Source organism: Pimephales promelas, chromosome 4 (assembly GCF_988280905.1).
Source record: "Pimephales promelas chromosome 4, fPimPro1.hap1.1, whole genome shotgun sequence".
Taxonomy (NCBI): Eukaryota; Metazoa; Chordata; class Actinopteri; order Cypriniformes; family Leuciscidae; genus Pimephales; species Pimephales promelas.
In genome coordinates this window covers 28,853,295-28,872,616 of record NC_142772.1, presented here as the reverse complement: position 1 = coordinate 28,872,616, position 19,322 = coordinate 28,853,295, and the positions used below count along the sequence as shown (strand labels likewise).

The 19,322-nt window shown below is 35.6% G+C and overlaps 1 protein-coding gene across 1 annotated transcript; it reads right to left on the bottom strand.

Moving 5' to 3' along the window:
• Positions 1-3,047: 3,047 nt before the first annotated feature.
• chrm1b (cholinergic receptor, muscarinic 1b) lies at positions 3,048-4,720 on the bottom strand. Its single transcript, XM_039650006.2, has one exon. It carries the CDS (start codon positions 4,604-4,606, stop codon positions 3,128-3,130), a length of 1,479 nt encoding a protein of 492 aa, XP_039505940.2. The 5' UTR covers positions 4,607-4,720; the 3' UTR covers positions 3,048-3,127.
• Positions 4,721-19,322: the final 14,602 nt, after the last annotated feature.

Below are 19,322 nucleotides of genomic sequence, written 5' to 3'. Positions count from 1 at the left end.
ATTTACATCTCAGCAGGTTTGATCTCAGTATGACTGTTACACAGTTCCAAGTTTCAAACTACCCCTGCTCTTTGTTTTCAACTATTGGCCCCCCACAACGAACACAATATCGCCATACCAAACACAAACTCTCCTGACCCTTTCAGCAGTACATACTTGGAAGAAGTCACTATGAGAAAATTATGACTCTGTTTTGGAGTTTCTGCTCATATTAGACCTGATATGTCCACCTGTTTCCGCAGACATTGTTTAACAGAAAACAAATGATAAAACGCAGCTTATATCAGCCAAAATAAATATCGCATACTTGGCCATATTTAAAATACTCTGACAAGATGTGCTTATCATGGAGAGGAATAGTTGAAACCAATCAGCATGCCAATGCTTGTTCATAATAAGCGAAAAAGAACAGAAACTATGTGTTTTTGTATATTTATATATTTGTATAGCATATAAAGGTGTGTTGTATTTAAGATCTTTAACAATAGAAATGGTTCATTATTATGATGGGAGTTGCTTGGGGATTTTTGCCCCCTGTAATGATAGTGTCTACATAAGCACAGAGTCTAGCAGTCGGTGTGTGAGCTCTTTACTAACTAATGGGTTAATGGTGCAGGTAAAGTTAATGATTTTAAATTATATTTTTATATTGTTATTATTTTTGTTGCTTTTTTTTAGGGTGCTCTTAAGGTGTTCAGAAAGCTGTTAAAATTTAGTGAAAGATGGTTATTTAAGATGTCGGGTAAAGCAATGAGAAAGAGAAAGTCCAGTTTAAAAGAACGTCCAGAAAATCTAATAATTGTTTGCAGTTAATTGAGGCGTAGTTAGAGTAATGTATTACATACCACGCTGAAATCAGTTTGTCAATGTTTATAGTTTGATAGATTCTACCGAACATTGTTAAATCCCTTTCCATGTAATTCCGGAAGATTTGCTGTCGAGTAAGAACATGAAACATTTATCTAGTTTAAGGAAATACGAGGACAAAGAAACTTTAATGCCAAAATTATCATGTTTACTGTGATTACATTTCATTGATTACAGCCATACATATATCACATAGGCATTTTACTCATATGTATTCATTTATCAGATGAATATTAAATTGCCAATTGGTTGGACTGAGCAAAGGTTCTTCTGGAACTCAAAATCAATAAGCTCTGCCTCTGGATGTCTACTGTTGACACATTTACACAAGTAATTTTTCTAGGGAAAAAACAACAACAAACATTTATACCCACAAACCACCACTGATGAAAAGAGATGCCAGAGGACTTTGTGAGTGTCACAGACTTGGTTATCTGTTAAATATATTTTACAGTTTTTTTACTGAAAGTTTACTTTCAGTCATTTAATCTGCGGTCTTTATTGGTGCTTTATGGCATCAGATGTGTGCCATTTCATCTAAATCCCTTTTAAGAAAATTGGATAAAATAGTCGTCCTTTAAAGGGATGGAAAAAATGAAATTATTGTCATTTACTCTTAAAACTGCATGACTTTTTTTGTAGAACATAAAATAATTGATTTGAGGAATGTTTTGAGGACGATTGACTTCATTTTGTAGACCAAAACAAAAAAACTACTTCTCAACATTCTTCAAAATATCTTTTGTTATTCAGAGAAGAAATTAAGTCATAAGCCAGGTTTGGAACAGCATGAGGGTGAGTAAATGACAGAATTTATTGGTTGAACTGTCCCTTTAACTTATAGGATTGACTTCTAGTAGTGAAGGAAGGTTGTTCCTTCCTAAATTCAATACAACACAGATGTGCAAGTATTGCTAAATTTGCCAGAGCTTAGTTTGACTTCCTAGAGCAAGCTGAGGCAGATATACAGCCTGCTTCAAATGTTCCCCTATTTTCCTGTCTTCTATTGCCATTTCGCAATCCAGCCAAAACTTCCTTTGTTTAAAGAATAAATCTTGAGCAGTCTATGCAGCTGGCTCTTTCAACCCTGTTCTTCGTGAATGTATACTGAATGAAGAAATGAATTGACCTGAGATGAGTTCTGTATACTCTGTAAGTCTTCAGTTTCAGTATAACGGCAGACCTCCATAAAGGTTTAGGCTTATATCAGGTGCTGATACATTAATAAGTGCTCATTCATAACATGTACAGGATCTTATCGTTGTTTTATTTTTCATTCGCAATTTAGTTACTGCATGTTTACCTTACATGGTTGTTTATACATACGCACAACATTTAGCTTAAACTCACTCTGTTGTACTCTCACAGTGCAGGCATAGTAAAGGATTATGGGATATTTGATCATTTAGCTTTATGGCATCAGCCAACTAACTATTATTAAAATATAACAAATATAACGGTTTACCTGAACCTTTCTAAAAACTACACAGTTTATCTAGAGAGAAAGTGGCCATTTATTGTTTTGTTTTTAGCCCTTTTTTATTTGTGTTGTTTGTTAGGTTGCTTTTGGGGGATTCATTTTGTTTTTTGTTTTTTCTAGAAAAATAAAGCCTTCACAAACCATACATGTTTTGTTTAGAGTATACTGTTCATCACTTATTGTTTGCTTGTTCAGTGTCTATTTCAATAGGTACACCACCTTTTTGATTTACAGAAATTAGGATTGTGCATAGATAAAAAAATACAAAGCTAAAATAAATGTAATTAAATTTTACAATTCCAGAAGTTTGGGTATGAGTTAAAGTGTTTAATAAAAAAGAGACTACATCTTTACAATAAACTACAATTCTAAGACCTCCTGAGGCCCTGTGAATGAGAACAATTGCTCTAAACATATTTCTGTGTATTTATGAAAATATGAATTATTGACAAAATATATATTTCATGCAAATTTTTCAAAAGTACCATTTAATAAGCACAATGAAAATGACCAAAAATTATTTTGACGTAGCCAAAGAATTATGACCACCAGGTTAAGGAATGACTTCTCATTAGTGTCTGAGAAGATTCAAATTGTGTAAAAGCAGAGACGCACAGAAATGTAATTATAAAAGTTGATTCAGGCCTATTCAGAGTTAAAACAAACCCTATGTTGTTCCTTAGTAAACTATTCTCTGCCAATTGAGGCACTGTATCCTGATCTTTGAACAATTAAAGGCACCCATACCACGGAATGACGAACAGTAAAAAAAGGGAAAAATTACACTGCATAAGACTTATTGTGCCTCACAGAGGCATGGCGATTCCAGCTGTTTGTGTCCCACTTTCGTTTATCTCCACGCCGACAAAGTAGCAGAGCCTTGAAGGTGACCCGGAAGGACTCATTGCAGAGGGCGTAGCACATGGGGTTGACAGTGCTGTTTACGTAGCACAGCCAGTATCCCAACTGCCAGAGTTTTTCAGGAACGCAGTAGGAAATGGAAGCTAAAACCATGATGTTGTATGGCGTCCACGTGAGGATGAAAGCCAACAAGATGGCGCTTAGCGTCCGGGCTGCTTTTTTTTCTTTAATGATCGCACTGATGCGATGTTTTGCTCTGAGCTGGTGGCAAATGCTTTGTTCTGACTTTCTTGTTGTTTTTAAGTGGAACTGTCTGGTGGGATGCTCAGCGGATGAGTTGAATTGGTCTTGCACGCCCTTGGTATCCCCTGATCTACTTTGCAGGTCCTTCAACCTAATTGCTGCTGGATTGGAGGAAGGTGCTTTTGTCTTGTTGTTCTGCTCATGTTCCTCGTCTGTGGAAGAAGACAAGGTGCTATCATCCTGATCTTCAATGTTCCAGCTGCTGTTGCAACTCTCATGAGCTGACTTCTGCAAAATTGCTGCCGTTTTTTTTCTCGTGGTTTTGAAACACCCAACTGACATTCCTTTGGCAAAGCCTTGTCCCTTTATGGAATTGTCTTCCTTTGAGCGACTCAAGTTACTCTTGGTACTGGTTTGGAGCATTGATTGTTTGTCCAACCCATCCAAAACACCTTTAGTGCTTTTCACAGACCCAACCAAACTAGCAAGTCCTTTTGCTCTGTTCTCAATTTCCCAATAAATTTGCCAATACAGAATGATCATGATGCTGACGGGTAGGTAGAACGCAGCAATGGCCGTACCGTATGTTAGTGGAGGTACCTTCAAGAACGGGATGGAACAGGTCTGAGCTTCAGCTCCCGACGGTCGTCCCATTACATGAGGCCAAAACAAGATAACTGGCCCCCATAGCACAAACGATACCACCCATGCTACAGCGATCAATACCACTGCTGTCCTCGGAGTTCGCTTTGTCCGATAAGTCAGTGGTCGCGTGACTGAGAAATATCTGTCAAAGCTTATCACCAGCAGGTTCATTACCGAGGCGTTGCTCACTACGTAGTCAAGTGTCAACCACAGATCACAAGCTAAATGTCCTAATGTCCAGCGGCCCATGATTATGTATACAGCGTATAGGTTCATTGACACCGTACCCAAGATCAAGTCTGCCACTGCTAGACTTAAAAGAAAGTAGTTACTGATAGTCTGTAGCTGACTGTTGACTCGGATGGAGATGACCACCAGGGAGTTGCCCAGGATGGTAATTAAGGAAAGAGGTCCAGTCACAAGGACAATCAGAACCACCTCCCACACCTGATGACCCCCGAGAGGGTCCGTGGTAAGGTTTGTTGCCGGAGAGCTGCAAGTGTGGTTCATGTTCCCAGGGGAGACACAACATCAGATCCTTGGAGGGCCAAATACATTCTTCAGGGGAAAAACCAGAAAGTGTCTCCTTCATTACTGACTGTGAACACCAACACTCTGTGACTCTGTTTTCAGGTAAGAAAGACAGAAAGGTATGTTTAATTTAAAGCACCTTTAGTAAGTTCCCAGACCTGTTGAGGTGGAAATTTTAATTGGTTATAACTTAATCCTCCTCTTAAATATAACTAGTTTTACTGTTTACCATTGAGCCTCGTTCACCATTGAAGGTTTTTTTTATACATAGATCTTTACATTTTACATTCCCTCCATTTACATTTAGTAATAAATATGTTAAATAATTAGGGCCAAAGGTCTTTTGCCCTCAAACCACATTATTTGAAAAAAATAAAAACATGTAAAGGATTTCATTTACTTTATTTTCTCAGTGTATTACATATCTAATATGCATTATCAACGTATATGACTTATGAGTTATATAAGATGCCTGTTAATAACTTTTATGCCCATCTGTTTCAGGACATAATTTCCTTTAACGTAATTTAGCAAAGCATAATGTGTTGTAATTAAAAAATAATTCAACACTCAGTAATGTTGCTTCCTCCTGCTGTTTACTTTAGTAATAATTAAAGGATACAGAGTATAACACTTTATTTGAATGTAAAGTATTAAATTCCTGTATTTTCACTGTGTTTTCAGATAATTATAAAGAGTTTTTAAACTTCTGTCATGTTCATTAACACTGCAGAAATTGATTGTTTGCTTTCTCCTTGAAGTCAAAAGAGCACAAATGAATTGGCTGTTTATTAGGTTTATGTTTATTTGGCCTTCAAAAGATTCCAGCTGTTTTATGGTGGTAAATTTGTGTTGCCATATGAAAAGTTCAGATGCAAAAGCCTCTAAATGCCATTTGAAATTTTCTTCTTTAATGATGATTTTTATGAAACTTGTATATTTAAGTTCAGTAATTTCACTTAAATGCCAATGGTAATTACCTATTAATTGGCATTTAAGTGAAATTACTGAACTTAAATATACAAGTTTCATAAAAATCATCATTAAAGAAGAAAATTTCAAATGGCATTTAGAGGCTTTTGCATCTGAACTCTTCATATACAACTTAGCTTAAATTTGAACTTTCTCAATGGTGAATGAGTATACAAGAACAGTTCCTCAGTTTCTTTTTGGATTCTCTCATCGTCTTCATATTCTATTAATGAGCTGGATACAGTCTTCTACATGGCTTTCCATGAATGTAAATACAGTAATAATTCCCTGTGTTTGACTTGAAACTCTCCAGAAAGTAAGTTTTTATGCAAATGATAATTAATTTAAATGACCATGAAATGGTTGACAATATAGTGACCATACCAAGTGCATGATAAATGGGCACTTACCTTTTTGGAAACAGCTTTTAAACCTTTTAAAGTAAGATTTTTCTGTTTTCTCCAGGTATCCACTGCATGATGATGACCATTAACACCTGATGCCATTTGGAATCTACTTTACACTATTGGGTTGGATGATCACCAATGCTCAAGCGACAGCTACATCCAGGAGTGTTTGACTTGTAAGATGTCCTAGTGGAGAATAATTTTGTAGCTCACCACTGGCTCATCCACCTCTTCTAGCTAGAGGTGGCAATCTGTCGTCCTCTTGCTGCAGCGCCGGAAATAGGCGACTGTCATAATAGGTGTAAATACTGAATGAGAGTCTGCCAACTGTTCATACTCAAAGCCGGTGACGATGTGCAGGCACACTTCTCTCCATGTTTACCTCAGATGAGCCCTGAACTGATGAGCTAGATGGGATGGTGACCGTTCATGCTCATTTATAAACAAAAAATTGTGTATATAACAATTGTGAGCCACACTGTTTTCTCTCTCTCTATTTATGTATGATACTCGATGTGCAAATGACCTGGGTTAAGTCTCAGTGATGGTTTAATATGTGTCCACTATGAGGTTTACAGTTGGTAGCTGTACAATCCACAACCATAATTAAAAAGAAAGAAAATAATAATAATAATATATATATGTATAAACAATACACATTTCTTTTAATGTTTGGATTTATTTTACTTCTCAGGGTTCTACAATTTAGTGTGGTTTAATTTAGGGATAGCCTATAAGCCATTCATCAAAAACATGTTTTGTTTCTTTTGTATATTTAGTCTGTGGGTTTTATAAATGTGTACTCATTTGGATAGAATTATGGCATAAACTGATAATACAGGTTAGAGGAAATTACTTAATCATTGTTCATTGGAACTTAATATTCATTGTACGCTTAGCAAACATTCTATCTGCTTGTTTTATGTAAAACAAATTTGCAATTCACAGTTTTTGTTTTCACAATTTTTAATTTCCTCTGTTAAGTTAATATGATGCTCTGTGAGTGATTCATGTATAAGTGTGTGTGTGTGTGTGTGTGTTTGCCTTTATAGACTTATTACAGACCATCTCTATCACACCCCAGTCACTTCTGCAGATAAGAAGAGGTAGGATTTACTGCATTTAATTAAGGTGCAGGTGAGGAGACATGAGACAGTGGTAAAGATGATGCATTTATAACACTGGGCCACCTGTTGTCGATTAAATAAAAAACAGACATTTCAGATAAAATATGAAGTATATGTTTTTATACATTTTATATCAATTAACCATTAAGAAACATGTTTAGTATTGATAGTGTTGCGATGTTTTACATTTTGATTAAGTGAATAGGCTATCACACAGATTTTTGGACAATGAATAGTTTTAGGAATAAAAAAACAAACATCTTTTACTTTTGTAATAGGTATACTATCTGTGTAGTTCACTAATCCAACCATGAAGGAAAGTATGTGTTGTTTCATCCTTGCAGTTCCCTGGCTTTGAAGTGTGTCTTTTACTAACAACTGACGAACAAAAAATAATGCAGAATTTCCCTTGAAAAAAGTGGCTGATTTCACCAGGCAAGTAGGCCTATAGTTTGCTCACTATAGTCATTAACTTATTTTTTTTTTTATCTTTCTTCATTGTAAGGTAAATAATTTTAAAAGCTGAACCACATGCACTGATTTTGGGGAGAGTGCCTTTTTAAATAATTCTAGGTAATTATTTATTTGGTTAATTATTTTATTGTTTATGCATTATTTCACCTTCAATTTTACTTTGACGTGCATGCACAGAAAATGTTTACCAAATCCCAAATCTGCAATCTGGTTATTTAAAAATTGTGCACTGGTCCACAAGTTAACCACCGTCTCATCTCACTCTCCCCCTTAATAGAATTTTTTTTTCTTAGTATTTTTATTTGTTTAGGCTATTTAATGCAGGCTATTTCCAATGAAGACTAAAAGATGCATACTTGTATACTGGTTAAATAGCAATAAAGGTCTGCTGCTGGAAGTGTGTAAGACCATATGAACATTGCAAGAGATGAGAGCAAAAGGGAAAGGTAAAAAAAAAAAAAAACCTATGTAAAAAAAAAATGTAAATAAAATGTAATGCTTGGGATGTCTGTGTTTTGTCTCGTAAAACAGGCTCGACAGTTGTGTGGCTGGTCATGCAAACTCTTAAGGTAATTTTTTTTTACAGTGTTTCCATTCGTTTTTAATAGGTTGTCACATTCGAAATGCACATGACTGGATGTTTTGGAGGGGAGATGGATGTCTATATCTGTTTTTTCACCTTTGTGGTTGGTGCTTCTTGTAAGCAACAAGGTACGAGAGGCCAACACATGAAAGTGCGTATCTATAGCCTACCACGATTGTCATTTCTCGTGGCATTTATACGACAAAAATGTTTTTTTGCGTGCACTGAAAACCATAGACAGTAAAAGAACCCCCCCTAGGTAGGTTTAGGGGGAAGGGGGGTGGGTAGTTCGTACTTATTATACCCGTTCCTTAAAATACGGAATCGTCCCGTATTTGTGAAGTAAACAGCGCGTCCCGTTTTGAATCGTCCCGTATTTCCGAACGCATGATCCCATGCAAATCATGCCACCCGCATTCTGTGAAGACGCGTCCTATTCTACCCTTGATTGGGTAATACTCGCTGCCATTGTTGGTTTGATTGGTTTGTTTAATATACCATCAGGTTCAGGGCCAATCAGAGTCAGAAAAGGGCGGGTCTTGCCTATCCGTCCACCTCTGAAACGAAAGTGTGTGCAAAAGTACCGACGAGAGTGGGAGGAAACAAATACTTGGCTGGAAAGTGTCAGTGGCAATGAGTAGCATAAAATAAGTTATAATAAGAAATACGAGAGAGATATATTTAATACATATTTAATAATAAAAATGTACATGTCGTGGAGAAAATAACTTATGCTTAACAAACCTAGAGAATTTTATCCTTTAATAGGCTACTATGTCTGAATACATAAATAAATACATAAATAGATTTTCTTACCAATAATACGAATAGTCATATCAACGGACATAATTTTACATAGACCCACACATAGTTGAATAAATAAATGAGGATTTTACAGTAGCCTATAGATAATACTAATAGTAATTATAATAAAATCAATTTCACAAGAAGTAGAGTAGTCAATTTGCGCAAGAATGCATTTTAGTGTCTTTTTTTCCACGAGTCTAGAGAACATGCGGTATAGGCCTATTGTTTTGTTGTTGTTGTTTTTTCTTTGAAAAATAAATATATAATATTAATATAGTATTCCATACATTTGTCAGAGCTTGGTAGAAAGGTAGCCTAAGTATATTTGTTAATGTTATTAAACAGATTAATAAATACATTATAATTGGTATTATTAAATATTAATCATATATGCATACTAAATTATGGTCATATCTGTAATACACACTTTATGGCAATTAAAAGAAAGTTTTAAAAGTGCAATTTTTTTAAAATAAAAATTAGGCAAACAATTACATAATAAATTCAAAATCAATTTGAGTAAATAAAAACAATAAAAATATCCCATCCATGCAGAATTGTCAAAAACATGATTACTGGTATATATATATATATATATATATATATATATATATATATATATATATATATATATAAGTAAAATAATAAAATGTAAAATAATAATATAAAATGTTTTTTGTTGCAAGCTCACATACTTGATGTCATGTTTTCTCGTGGTTTATTGTTGAGCTGTCATGTTGAAATAACCAGTTCCATACCCTTGACACATTTTTTTTTTTATTTAATTTAATTATTTATTTATCTCGTGTATGGGTGTCCCTTATTTTGCCTCACTGAAGGTGGCAACCCTAATTATACGCCAAAAAGTGCGTATAATATACGAGAAAAACACGTACCCTAGTTTTGGCGTATAAAAGGCACGAGAAATGACATTCGTGCTATAGATACGAACTTATCGTGAATCAGTAGGCCATATCGTGAATAACTCCGCTTCGCGTCGTGCCTAACAACGCCCTTCAGCCTATATTCACGATACAGCACTTGCCTCGAGTACCTTATTGCTTTTATAAAACGGTGACCACACAATAAAATATTTAGGTAAAAACAATTAGTGCAACTTTCATGAAGTAAAATCACTTAAAGCCTTTCCGCTAGGAAAAAATAAATAAAAAAATTGTCCCTGACCTAAGCGTGAACAACAACATTGCAATATGTAATATGCATGAAAGCTAAAATAAAAACAACATAGGAACTACAGTGTTGCGCAATAGAACCGTTGGATGAAGCGGTCATTGCTGTTTTTTATCATTGCTGTTTTTTATCATGAATAAAGCTGCCTATGACCAATCAGAATCAAGGAACTAACAGTTTTATAAGCTTAATTGTATATTCCACCAAAAACTGCTATTTGAATGAATAATGTTCAAATTAGTTTACATAGTGTGTATATGATACCTGTTCTGATTAATCGCATGCACAACTTACAAGTCAAGCAGCAAGCCACTAATCTTTGTGTTTCCGCAAATGTTCAGGCCATCAGATTATTCATTGCAGGGCTTTTGGGAGGCGCCATGAACCATTATGATTAAACACTGGGCCTGTCAGACCTGAATTTTTTTTTCACTGAGCAAAACTCATTGCCAATCCCCTTTTTTATTAGTTGTTTTTAGATGTACACTGGACACCACGACTGAAGCAACATACAAATCCTTACATTTTAATCAGGGATGAATTATGACTTGTAAAGGCCCTGGGGCCCGTTGTTGTCTTCAAAGGCTTTGGCTCCTCTCAACTTTTTTTTTAACAATCTTTTCTAATGATCTGCCTGCTGAAAAATGGGTTTGAGCTCTTATATTTCTGAACTCTCAAAGTTTAAATTAATGCATTTAATTTTAAAATGTAGAAACTTTTCTTGTCCTAGAAGAACTGAGGTCCACCCCTCATAGGCTCACAAAATCCAGTGGATCGTTTTGACCTCCCTAGTCTAGTGGTAATAGGTATTACAATCTGATTGGACCAGTTGTTTCGAGTGGTCTACTAAAATTTGGTTTTACCAGTAAAAAAAACAAACAAAAAAAACTTTAATTTTCAATATAACTTTTTCATTTGAAGGTGCATCTTTTACAGTCATTCAAACAACTGTAGAGTAAAGGGTGTACATTTTTATTTTTTACAGTTCAAATTTTAAATGTATTTAAAGTACGCTTAAACATACTCTATTGCACTCTCTAGGTCTAGGCCGATTTTGTTGGATCATTTGTAAAAAAAAAATGCAAATGAGGCAAATTGGGCCATGTTTAAAAATTTAGTCTCACTTCAACTTAAGGAAAATGGGCAGTTTTAATGTAATAATAACTAGTTATTTTTCCAATACATTTCACACAAAAAAATATGCTCAAAGAGTGGCTCTAATAACTATTATTTTAAACTGGATGGGACAATAGTTCTATAAGTGGATTTGGGGCTTTCGTGTTCGCATAGAGTCCAACAGTACGCTCCAGGGAGCCTTGTTTAAGAGGCATTGTGTATGGGACACATATATTGCAGCATTAATAAACATTTGTTTTCATTTTTAATGGGTTTTCTGGCGCAAACTCGCGTGAGGGCCTTCCGGGCTTCTGGTAGTCACGGGCCCCTGGGAACTGGCCCCATAGACCCGGTCAGTAATTCATTCCTGATTTATACTACAGTTTAATCATTTGTGAACTCGTTGACGATTTTGAAATATACATAGGCCTATACTGTAATAATAAGCAATGCAATAAGAATGTATAAAAAGTAATACAAGTAATTAAATGATAAAATGAAGTCTCAAACTTGTTTAATTTATGCTCAATAATTTTGTTTGTTGCAGTGTGGGTGTGTGTGTGTGTCTATCTCTGGGTGTGTGTTTTGATAAATATATGATTGTGTGCATAGCATCAAGGCGTGTGTGTGTGTGTGTGTCTGTGTGTTGCTGTGTTCACTCATTCACATTCACTGTTGGTGTTTTTCACTAAAACTACTGAAAAACTGTCATATTAACATGTTTCCTGTTTTTGACTGGCATGTCTCTTTTGTGGACAAGTTCATCTTTGAGCCTACATTCAGTGCGAGTAGGCTACTGTTAATCAGATAGCCTACTCCCTGGTTAATAAGGTCAGACAAGACAGACAGATAATAATCATATTAAGACATAAAATCATAATAATAAAAATTAATTTCACAACATAAGGACACAACTATGTTATAAGGTTCCTGATTGCATTCAACACCTGATATCCACTGCGACTGACTTTTAAAATTTCAAAAAATCCTGTTTTACAGCTCTAAAAGATCTTCAAATTAACTTTGAATATTATAAATTGATTCTATTAATAATAGGTGCAAGTTAACGACACACACACGACACACACTGATCTGAAAGGATTACAGTTTTTCTCAAATGCTAAAACACAAAAGCCAATCCTCTAAACCAAATGACCAGTTGTCTAAACACATTTACTAAATCTAGCCATCATTTTCCAATATCAAAAACACATTTCACATGAAGACACAATTCACAAAACACAATCCTCCGTTCACATAAATCTTAACACATTTTTCCTTGCTAAAACACAAGTTGCAAAAGAACTCTGCTCATATTCTCAAATGAAAGCTCATGTGATGCAAAATGCTTGCCACAGTCAGCAATATTTGAACAAAATGAACACATCTGGCGTCATTCATTACACACAACAACTCAAAATTGAAAACACCTGTTGCTAATGGTGGGAAACTCAGGTAACACAACAGGTATTGTACTCTATTGCTTTCTAAGTCACAATACAATTTTTCAAGCCTGCATGTGAAAGTAGTCTATTGGTTTCAAATCAGTTGTTACTGTATTGTAAAACATGTCAATTGACAACACGCTTCTTTCTTTAGAGTTGAAAGAATGCCACATAGAGGTGTGAGGGTTGCCATATTTACAGCGGCACAAGAAACCCTCATTGTGGATATGGTTCGTGAGAACAACCTCATCTGAGTGACTCCTCATCAGACTACAGTAAATGTCTGTCTGCCACCCTACTACCCTTTCCTGAACCCTATAGAGGAGTTCTTCTCATCGTGGAGATGGAAGGTTTATGACAGACAACCATACACTAGAGAACCTCCTAAGGCCAATGGAACTGGCGTGTGTTGACAATGACATCCCAGTGGAGAACTTCCAAAGATGGATCCGCCATTCCAGGGCGTTTTTCCCGCGGTGCCTGGCAAGAGACAATATAGCCTGCAATGTGGATGAGGTGATGTGGCCCGATGCAGCTCAGCGACATGATGCCGCACAGTGATTGTGGTGTAAATAAAATAAATTACAGTAAAAAAAAACTTCACACCCTGATCATGTTTTCAAGAGTACTGTTGTGAGCAATAGATTCTGTTTTTGCATTGAGTTGTGTTACAGTAGTGTACTGAATTTACTATAGATTTATACTCTTCATATGAAACTCACAAATCTAAATGATTAATCCTCTGCAGAGATCTAAGAAGATCCATTACTGTAAAGTTTCTAAAAATATGCATTGGCAGTTATGATACAATGAACCTTCTCACAAATTGAGCATTGTGTTTTCAATTGTTTTCCTGTAGTGTGTAATGATGTGTATAGTGTTTACATTTTTGAAAGCTTCGAGCTGCTCTTTTGGTGTGAAAGTTTGAGTTTTGAAGGGAGAAGGTGTGGTTGTGTTTATGTAGCTTTAGAAAAGGGTGTTGTGTTTAGACATTGGAGAACATGGACGAAACGTTTGTGAAATGTGTTTTAGCATTTGAGAAAAACTGTAAAACACTGGGCTGCATAATCTAGCCACAGACAGCAGGGGGCGCTAGACTCTTTATCCACACGATAAGACATCCCAAATCAATTTTTGATTGTTTTGCTGTCCTCTTTCGTGATCGATATTGGCCTATTATTTAGGCTACAGTAGTAATCAGTGCACTGTGCAGTGTGCAGTACTCAATATGTTTTTCATTCTCATCTACATTTTTTTTTATTAACCATTGCTCTCTGGACATTAACGGAACGTTTGAGTCCTTAGGATATTCTGCAGCGCCAGAGGGGCAGGGCCGAAAATGGAAAACCATCTGAGAAAACTATTTTGTGGGGTGTGTGCTTGACCATAGGCATTTTCCCATTGTTTTAACCGCTCATATCTGCGGGACAGGATATTTCACAGCTACTCCCGCCCACTGTGTCATTAGTCATGTTCGTAGTAGGCCTATAGCCATTGAAATGGCTCATTAACAAGGTAATTTGTTTCTGCTTGTCTTCTATCCCCTTTCACCCATTTAGTCAGGTATGTGCTCGAGCCACAGGTGGGCTCAGGGCTGTGCTTTCTACACCTGTCTGGAATGACATGTGATGCCCGTGAAGCATCACTGAAGCGAAGCGACCGTGCGCGCGCCCTCTCTGCACTGCGCGAACGTGACCTTTGGGAGACTTGACTTGAGGCTGCGGGCTATTGAATCCAGTTCGGAAATATTACAGGTAAGACAAATGCCTACTAAATTTACATTTTTCTTTTGAGTGCTCCCTGAATTTCATTAATTCTACCATTTTAACAAAACTTAGTAGATTGTAGTTTGGCGGCTGTCAGTTTAACGTCTCTCACTGTGCGTCTGCGGTTCCTTAGTTTATTTCTAAGAGTCTTGAGGCTAGAGTAGGCTACACCTCGATTGAATTAAGCTAGATTATGTTTCACCAACACTTTGCCTGTTCAAATGCCTCTTGTTTATTTCAAGAAATGTCACTAAAAAAAAAAAAAAAAATAATCCCAATATTTTAAACTGTAAACTGAGTTTCTTCACCTTCAGGCGTTTGTATGTCCTGATTGGTTTGATTGAAAAAAAAAAGTTTTATGTGAATGTTACATTTAAACTGTCTTGCAAACTTTGTATCATTTATTTTGCTTTAACCCTTTAGTGAAATAATCATGAACTATTTCGATATTTATAATTGTATTGATATTGTTTTATACACACACACACACACACACACACACAAATATATATATGAAGAGTTCAGATGCAAAAGCCTCTAAATGCCATTTGAAATTTTCTTCTTTAATGATGATTTTTATCAAACTTGTATATTTAAGTTCAGTAATTTCACTTAAATAACAATTAATAGGTAATTATCATTGCCATTTAAGTGAAATCACTGAACTTAAATATACAAGCTTGATAAAAATCATCGTTAAAGAAGAAAATTTCAAATGGCATTTAGAGGCTTTTGCATCTGAACTCTTCATATATATATATATATATATATGAATTGTGTTTTAAGAGTTCCCTCTAGAATTGTCTAATGTCTATCAAAAGAATATGACTATTCATACCAAACAAACAAATATTTTCATAAGTGATCTGTAAAGTACGATCATTTACATGTTAATTTACACACAATTTACATTGCTTCAAGCTGTAATGTACTCCATCATCTTTAGTGAACTGTTACAAAACTGTCTTGATCTCAGTGTTTCAAAGTGTGACCTCTGTTGCATTATTATGTGTTTGCAGCCTAAACTAAGCTTTAGTGATTACATTACACATATGTGTCCTTGTCTCAGTTTCAATCTCCTTCTCTCGTATTTCCTTTCCCCATCATAGCTGGTCTAATGATTTTTAAATGAACATTCTTATAGCACTGACCATCGTGACAATGGAAACGGTAGGTATGGCAATTGTGTGTGAAACTTTTTCAGTCATTTTATAATTTGTATTCTTGCAACTGCCTAAAGCATCTCTGAATGGGAATTTTCATGAAAACTTACCCTAGAACTAATTCCAACTGTTTAAATATTCTAAGTGTGATGCAAGGGGTTGCAGTTTGTTGAGAAAGTGCACAGTATTTGCCTAATAACAAAAAGCAGAAGCCTATCAACTGAGTCAAATATATTAACAAAATATATATGTCAAACTACAGTAATGTGTACACTTTGAAATGTAATATTAATATTGCATTCGAACATGGCAAGTGTTATTTACAATGTCCTTCTTTATTGTCGGAGAAAGCAGGTTTCTCCATCAACATGTGCAGTTTAAAGGAATGTAGCACTTTTGCAACTCTTGCAACAGAGTATTTCTGCATTGCTCTGTTCATAGCATATTACCAGGGGTCATGTCTTCATCCCAAAATAATAGAAGTATCATGTTGGGACAGAGTGGAATGCAATGTAATTGGCTCCATGAAACAGTCAAAGCAGTAAGCATTTGTAAAAAAAAAAAAAAAAAAAAAAGCATTAATACTTATCCATGCACGATGGGTTAAGTACAAGAAGAAATTAAATATTGTTCTCTTGCTTTAGAGAAATTCTTGCAATCATGATCAGCGGTAGTGATTTGATAAACTACATTAGAGCATTTAGAGCAAGGAATTTGTTAAGGTGTTTCTGGGATTGAAGCTGTTCGAAACAAACTGTACACTTGATCAAGAAGCCAACAGCTTAACAGTGTAGTTCACCCAAATGAAAATTGTCATCATTTACTCACCATCATGTTGTTCCAAACCTATATGACTTTCTTGTGGATCTCAGAGATGTTTCAGTGGATTTTTTTTTCTTGTCCATACAGAACAACAACTCTTTTGGACCCCATTGACTTTCATTATTTGGACATAAACAGTTGAAGCATTCTTTGAAATATCTTCTTTTGTATCATGCAGGTTTGGAACGACATGAGGTGAACTATTCCTAGAGCATGTAGTAATCTTTAAACGGCAAGGGGATAAACATATTTTACTGGCAATTATTACATAAAGTCTTGTGGCTCTAAGAACATCCACAAAAAAATAAATATATATATATATATATATATATATATATATATATTTTCAAGTTGACTATTTCCATTTACAGCATTTCTTCTGTGTGATCTTGTGGTCAATTCAAATAAAGACAGATCCCATCCTTTGCCTTTATTTTGTTTAGCCTGTATTTCTGTCATCCGTACAGTGAATTTAAAATTAATTCCGTTAAAAATACGAAGATGCCAAAAGTCTGCTCAGAGATGCTTTCAGTTAAAAGTGTGATGAACACTCAAGTTCTAGAAGATTTGTTGTGTGTTTGATGTGTGTTGAGGTCTGTTTTTCAAGTTATCAGGGATGTGATGATTCAGGTGGTCAGTACAGGATGTTTGTGCATGTGTTCTCATATGTGTACATGTTTGCTTTTAAGTGAAAGACACAATTATGTAGAGAGGGGAAATGCCAAACAATGCTTAAGCAAAAACAAGACAGCGGTTCTGAAGTGAACCTACAGTGCGCACACAAACTGTTTGTTTATGTGTGAGTTTGAAAGGGCATTGCATGAGCCTGAAGGGGTTGGCATGAGTTTGTCTTTATCATGTGTTCATCACCAGATTAATTATGTACTAGATGTGTGTGGGCGTGTTTATGTGTGTTTGTTGTCTGCTTCCCTGGTTACCATGTCCATCACTGCTCCATGTTTTCTATGTCTGATGCAATGAATAATTCATTTAGCTTTTCAGATGGCAATATGCATGATCAGCTCATTGATATCCATGAGTAATTTTGCATTTAAATTTGAATAGGAGATTATGAAAGTCCATACCCTCTGTATACTTATTATAAGTGGCACGCTGGATTGATTAAAATCTGATCTTCCTGTTTCTCTCCTGCTTGTAGGCTACATCAGGCCTCTTCTATACACAAGCCAAGTGTTTCCAAATGTATGATGGTTTGGCTAAACGTAGGCAGTCAGCAAGCCTGGAATCATTTTCAAAATAGAGAGAAGGAGATCAGAGGAAGAATTTTTGAAACTTGATTTTGTTTTATTCCCCATGTTTTTAAGCAATGTCACACTTGCAGTTTCACTCTAGTACTGAATATCAGCATGGCTTTAATTTGGCCACTGGTAATCACAACTGTACCTACTGTATAGTATAATACCTCCTGCATATAGTAAAACAACTGTGTGATATCAATTAAATATCAAGGAAAATAAGTTAACATTGTGTAATTTACAGCCAAAAATTGCTAGGTCATGTTTTTCTTTGCTAATGGGTTGCATGATTGCTCCCGCTATATATATATATATATATACAGTATATATATATACTGTATGTATATATATATATATATATATATATATATTCTAAAATGTTATGTTTACTATATACTATATTGTAATGAAATTAGTTGTTAATAACAGAGAGTTTGCTAATTTGACAAAGAGTTTGCTAATACCACAGTTTGCAATGGAGGAATACTATACAGGATGCTCGCGTATAGCACTACGATTCTACCATTACTATGTAGGCATTAGGTATGCATGGAGTCCATTAAAATAGCTCCAAACGAATTATCAGTCTTTGCATGTTGCTTAGAATAGAACACAGTTGAGAATGGAGTACAGCAATTTCCCTTCCCTGCTAAAAATGTTCGAGGACTCTTTAATTTCCCCCCTTCTTTTCCCCTTCCTTTTCTCTGCCCACTCTGAACCTGGTGTGAGAAATCCCAGAGAAAACTCTGTGGATACTTGCCCTAAAGACATTGAAATGTCCCAGTGCTGTCGTAATCTATATCAGCACTCTGTAAGCACTGCTTGTCCAATGTAACTGTTAAAAAAAATACTTTTAAAAGGCTTTGCTGTGTTCGCAGTGTTTCTGTGCTTCATCTGTTTGTCATTTTAAGAGAGAGAAAAAACAGGCAAAAAATAGAGACAAATACCGATAGTCTTTTGCTGACGAATGGTATTTGTGCATCTGACAGCTATTCAGTGATCATTTGTTACGAATGTGTCTGAGCGTGTGAGGAAAAAGAGGGAGGGACTGAAGAGGGAAAGAGTGAAAGGGAGGGTAGAGAAAAAAATGTTTTGAAGGCTGAATATGTGACGTTTCTTTTGTTCATTTTAATATAGTTCGTTTTGCGTGTCTTGTCAGCAATCAGATGTTAGACTATTTTTCCCGACCCTCTCTCTCACCGTTTATTTGCTTTATACTAGCACAAGTTAGTTTGTGCAAAAGTTAAATGGGAAACCCCTTTCTCTTCCCTTCCTTAGTAAGGGATGACTCAGCCCTGCTTTTTTTTCTGAGTGCAAAGGGAAAGAAGGATGGCAGATGGTGGAAATAGAAACTAAGAGATCCTAATAAAAAAAATAGGAAAAAGTGAGGGAGAGTCTGACATGGATTGACTTACAAAGTAATGCAAGAAAGTCTGTTAACAGGAGGGAGAGAGAGAGAGAGAGAGAGAGAGAGAGAGAGAGAGAGAGAGAGAGAGAGAGAGAGAGAGAGAGAGAGGGGGGGGTTTGTTTGTGAAGTTTTTAAAGTGGTCTTTTGACTAATCATCT

What these genes read in the sequence shown, in the direction of transcription:
- chrm1b (XM_039650006.2), bottom strand. Translation starts at nt 4,606, where the DNA reads ATGAACCACACTTGCAGCTCTCCGGCAACAAACCTTACCACGGACCCT.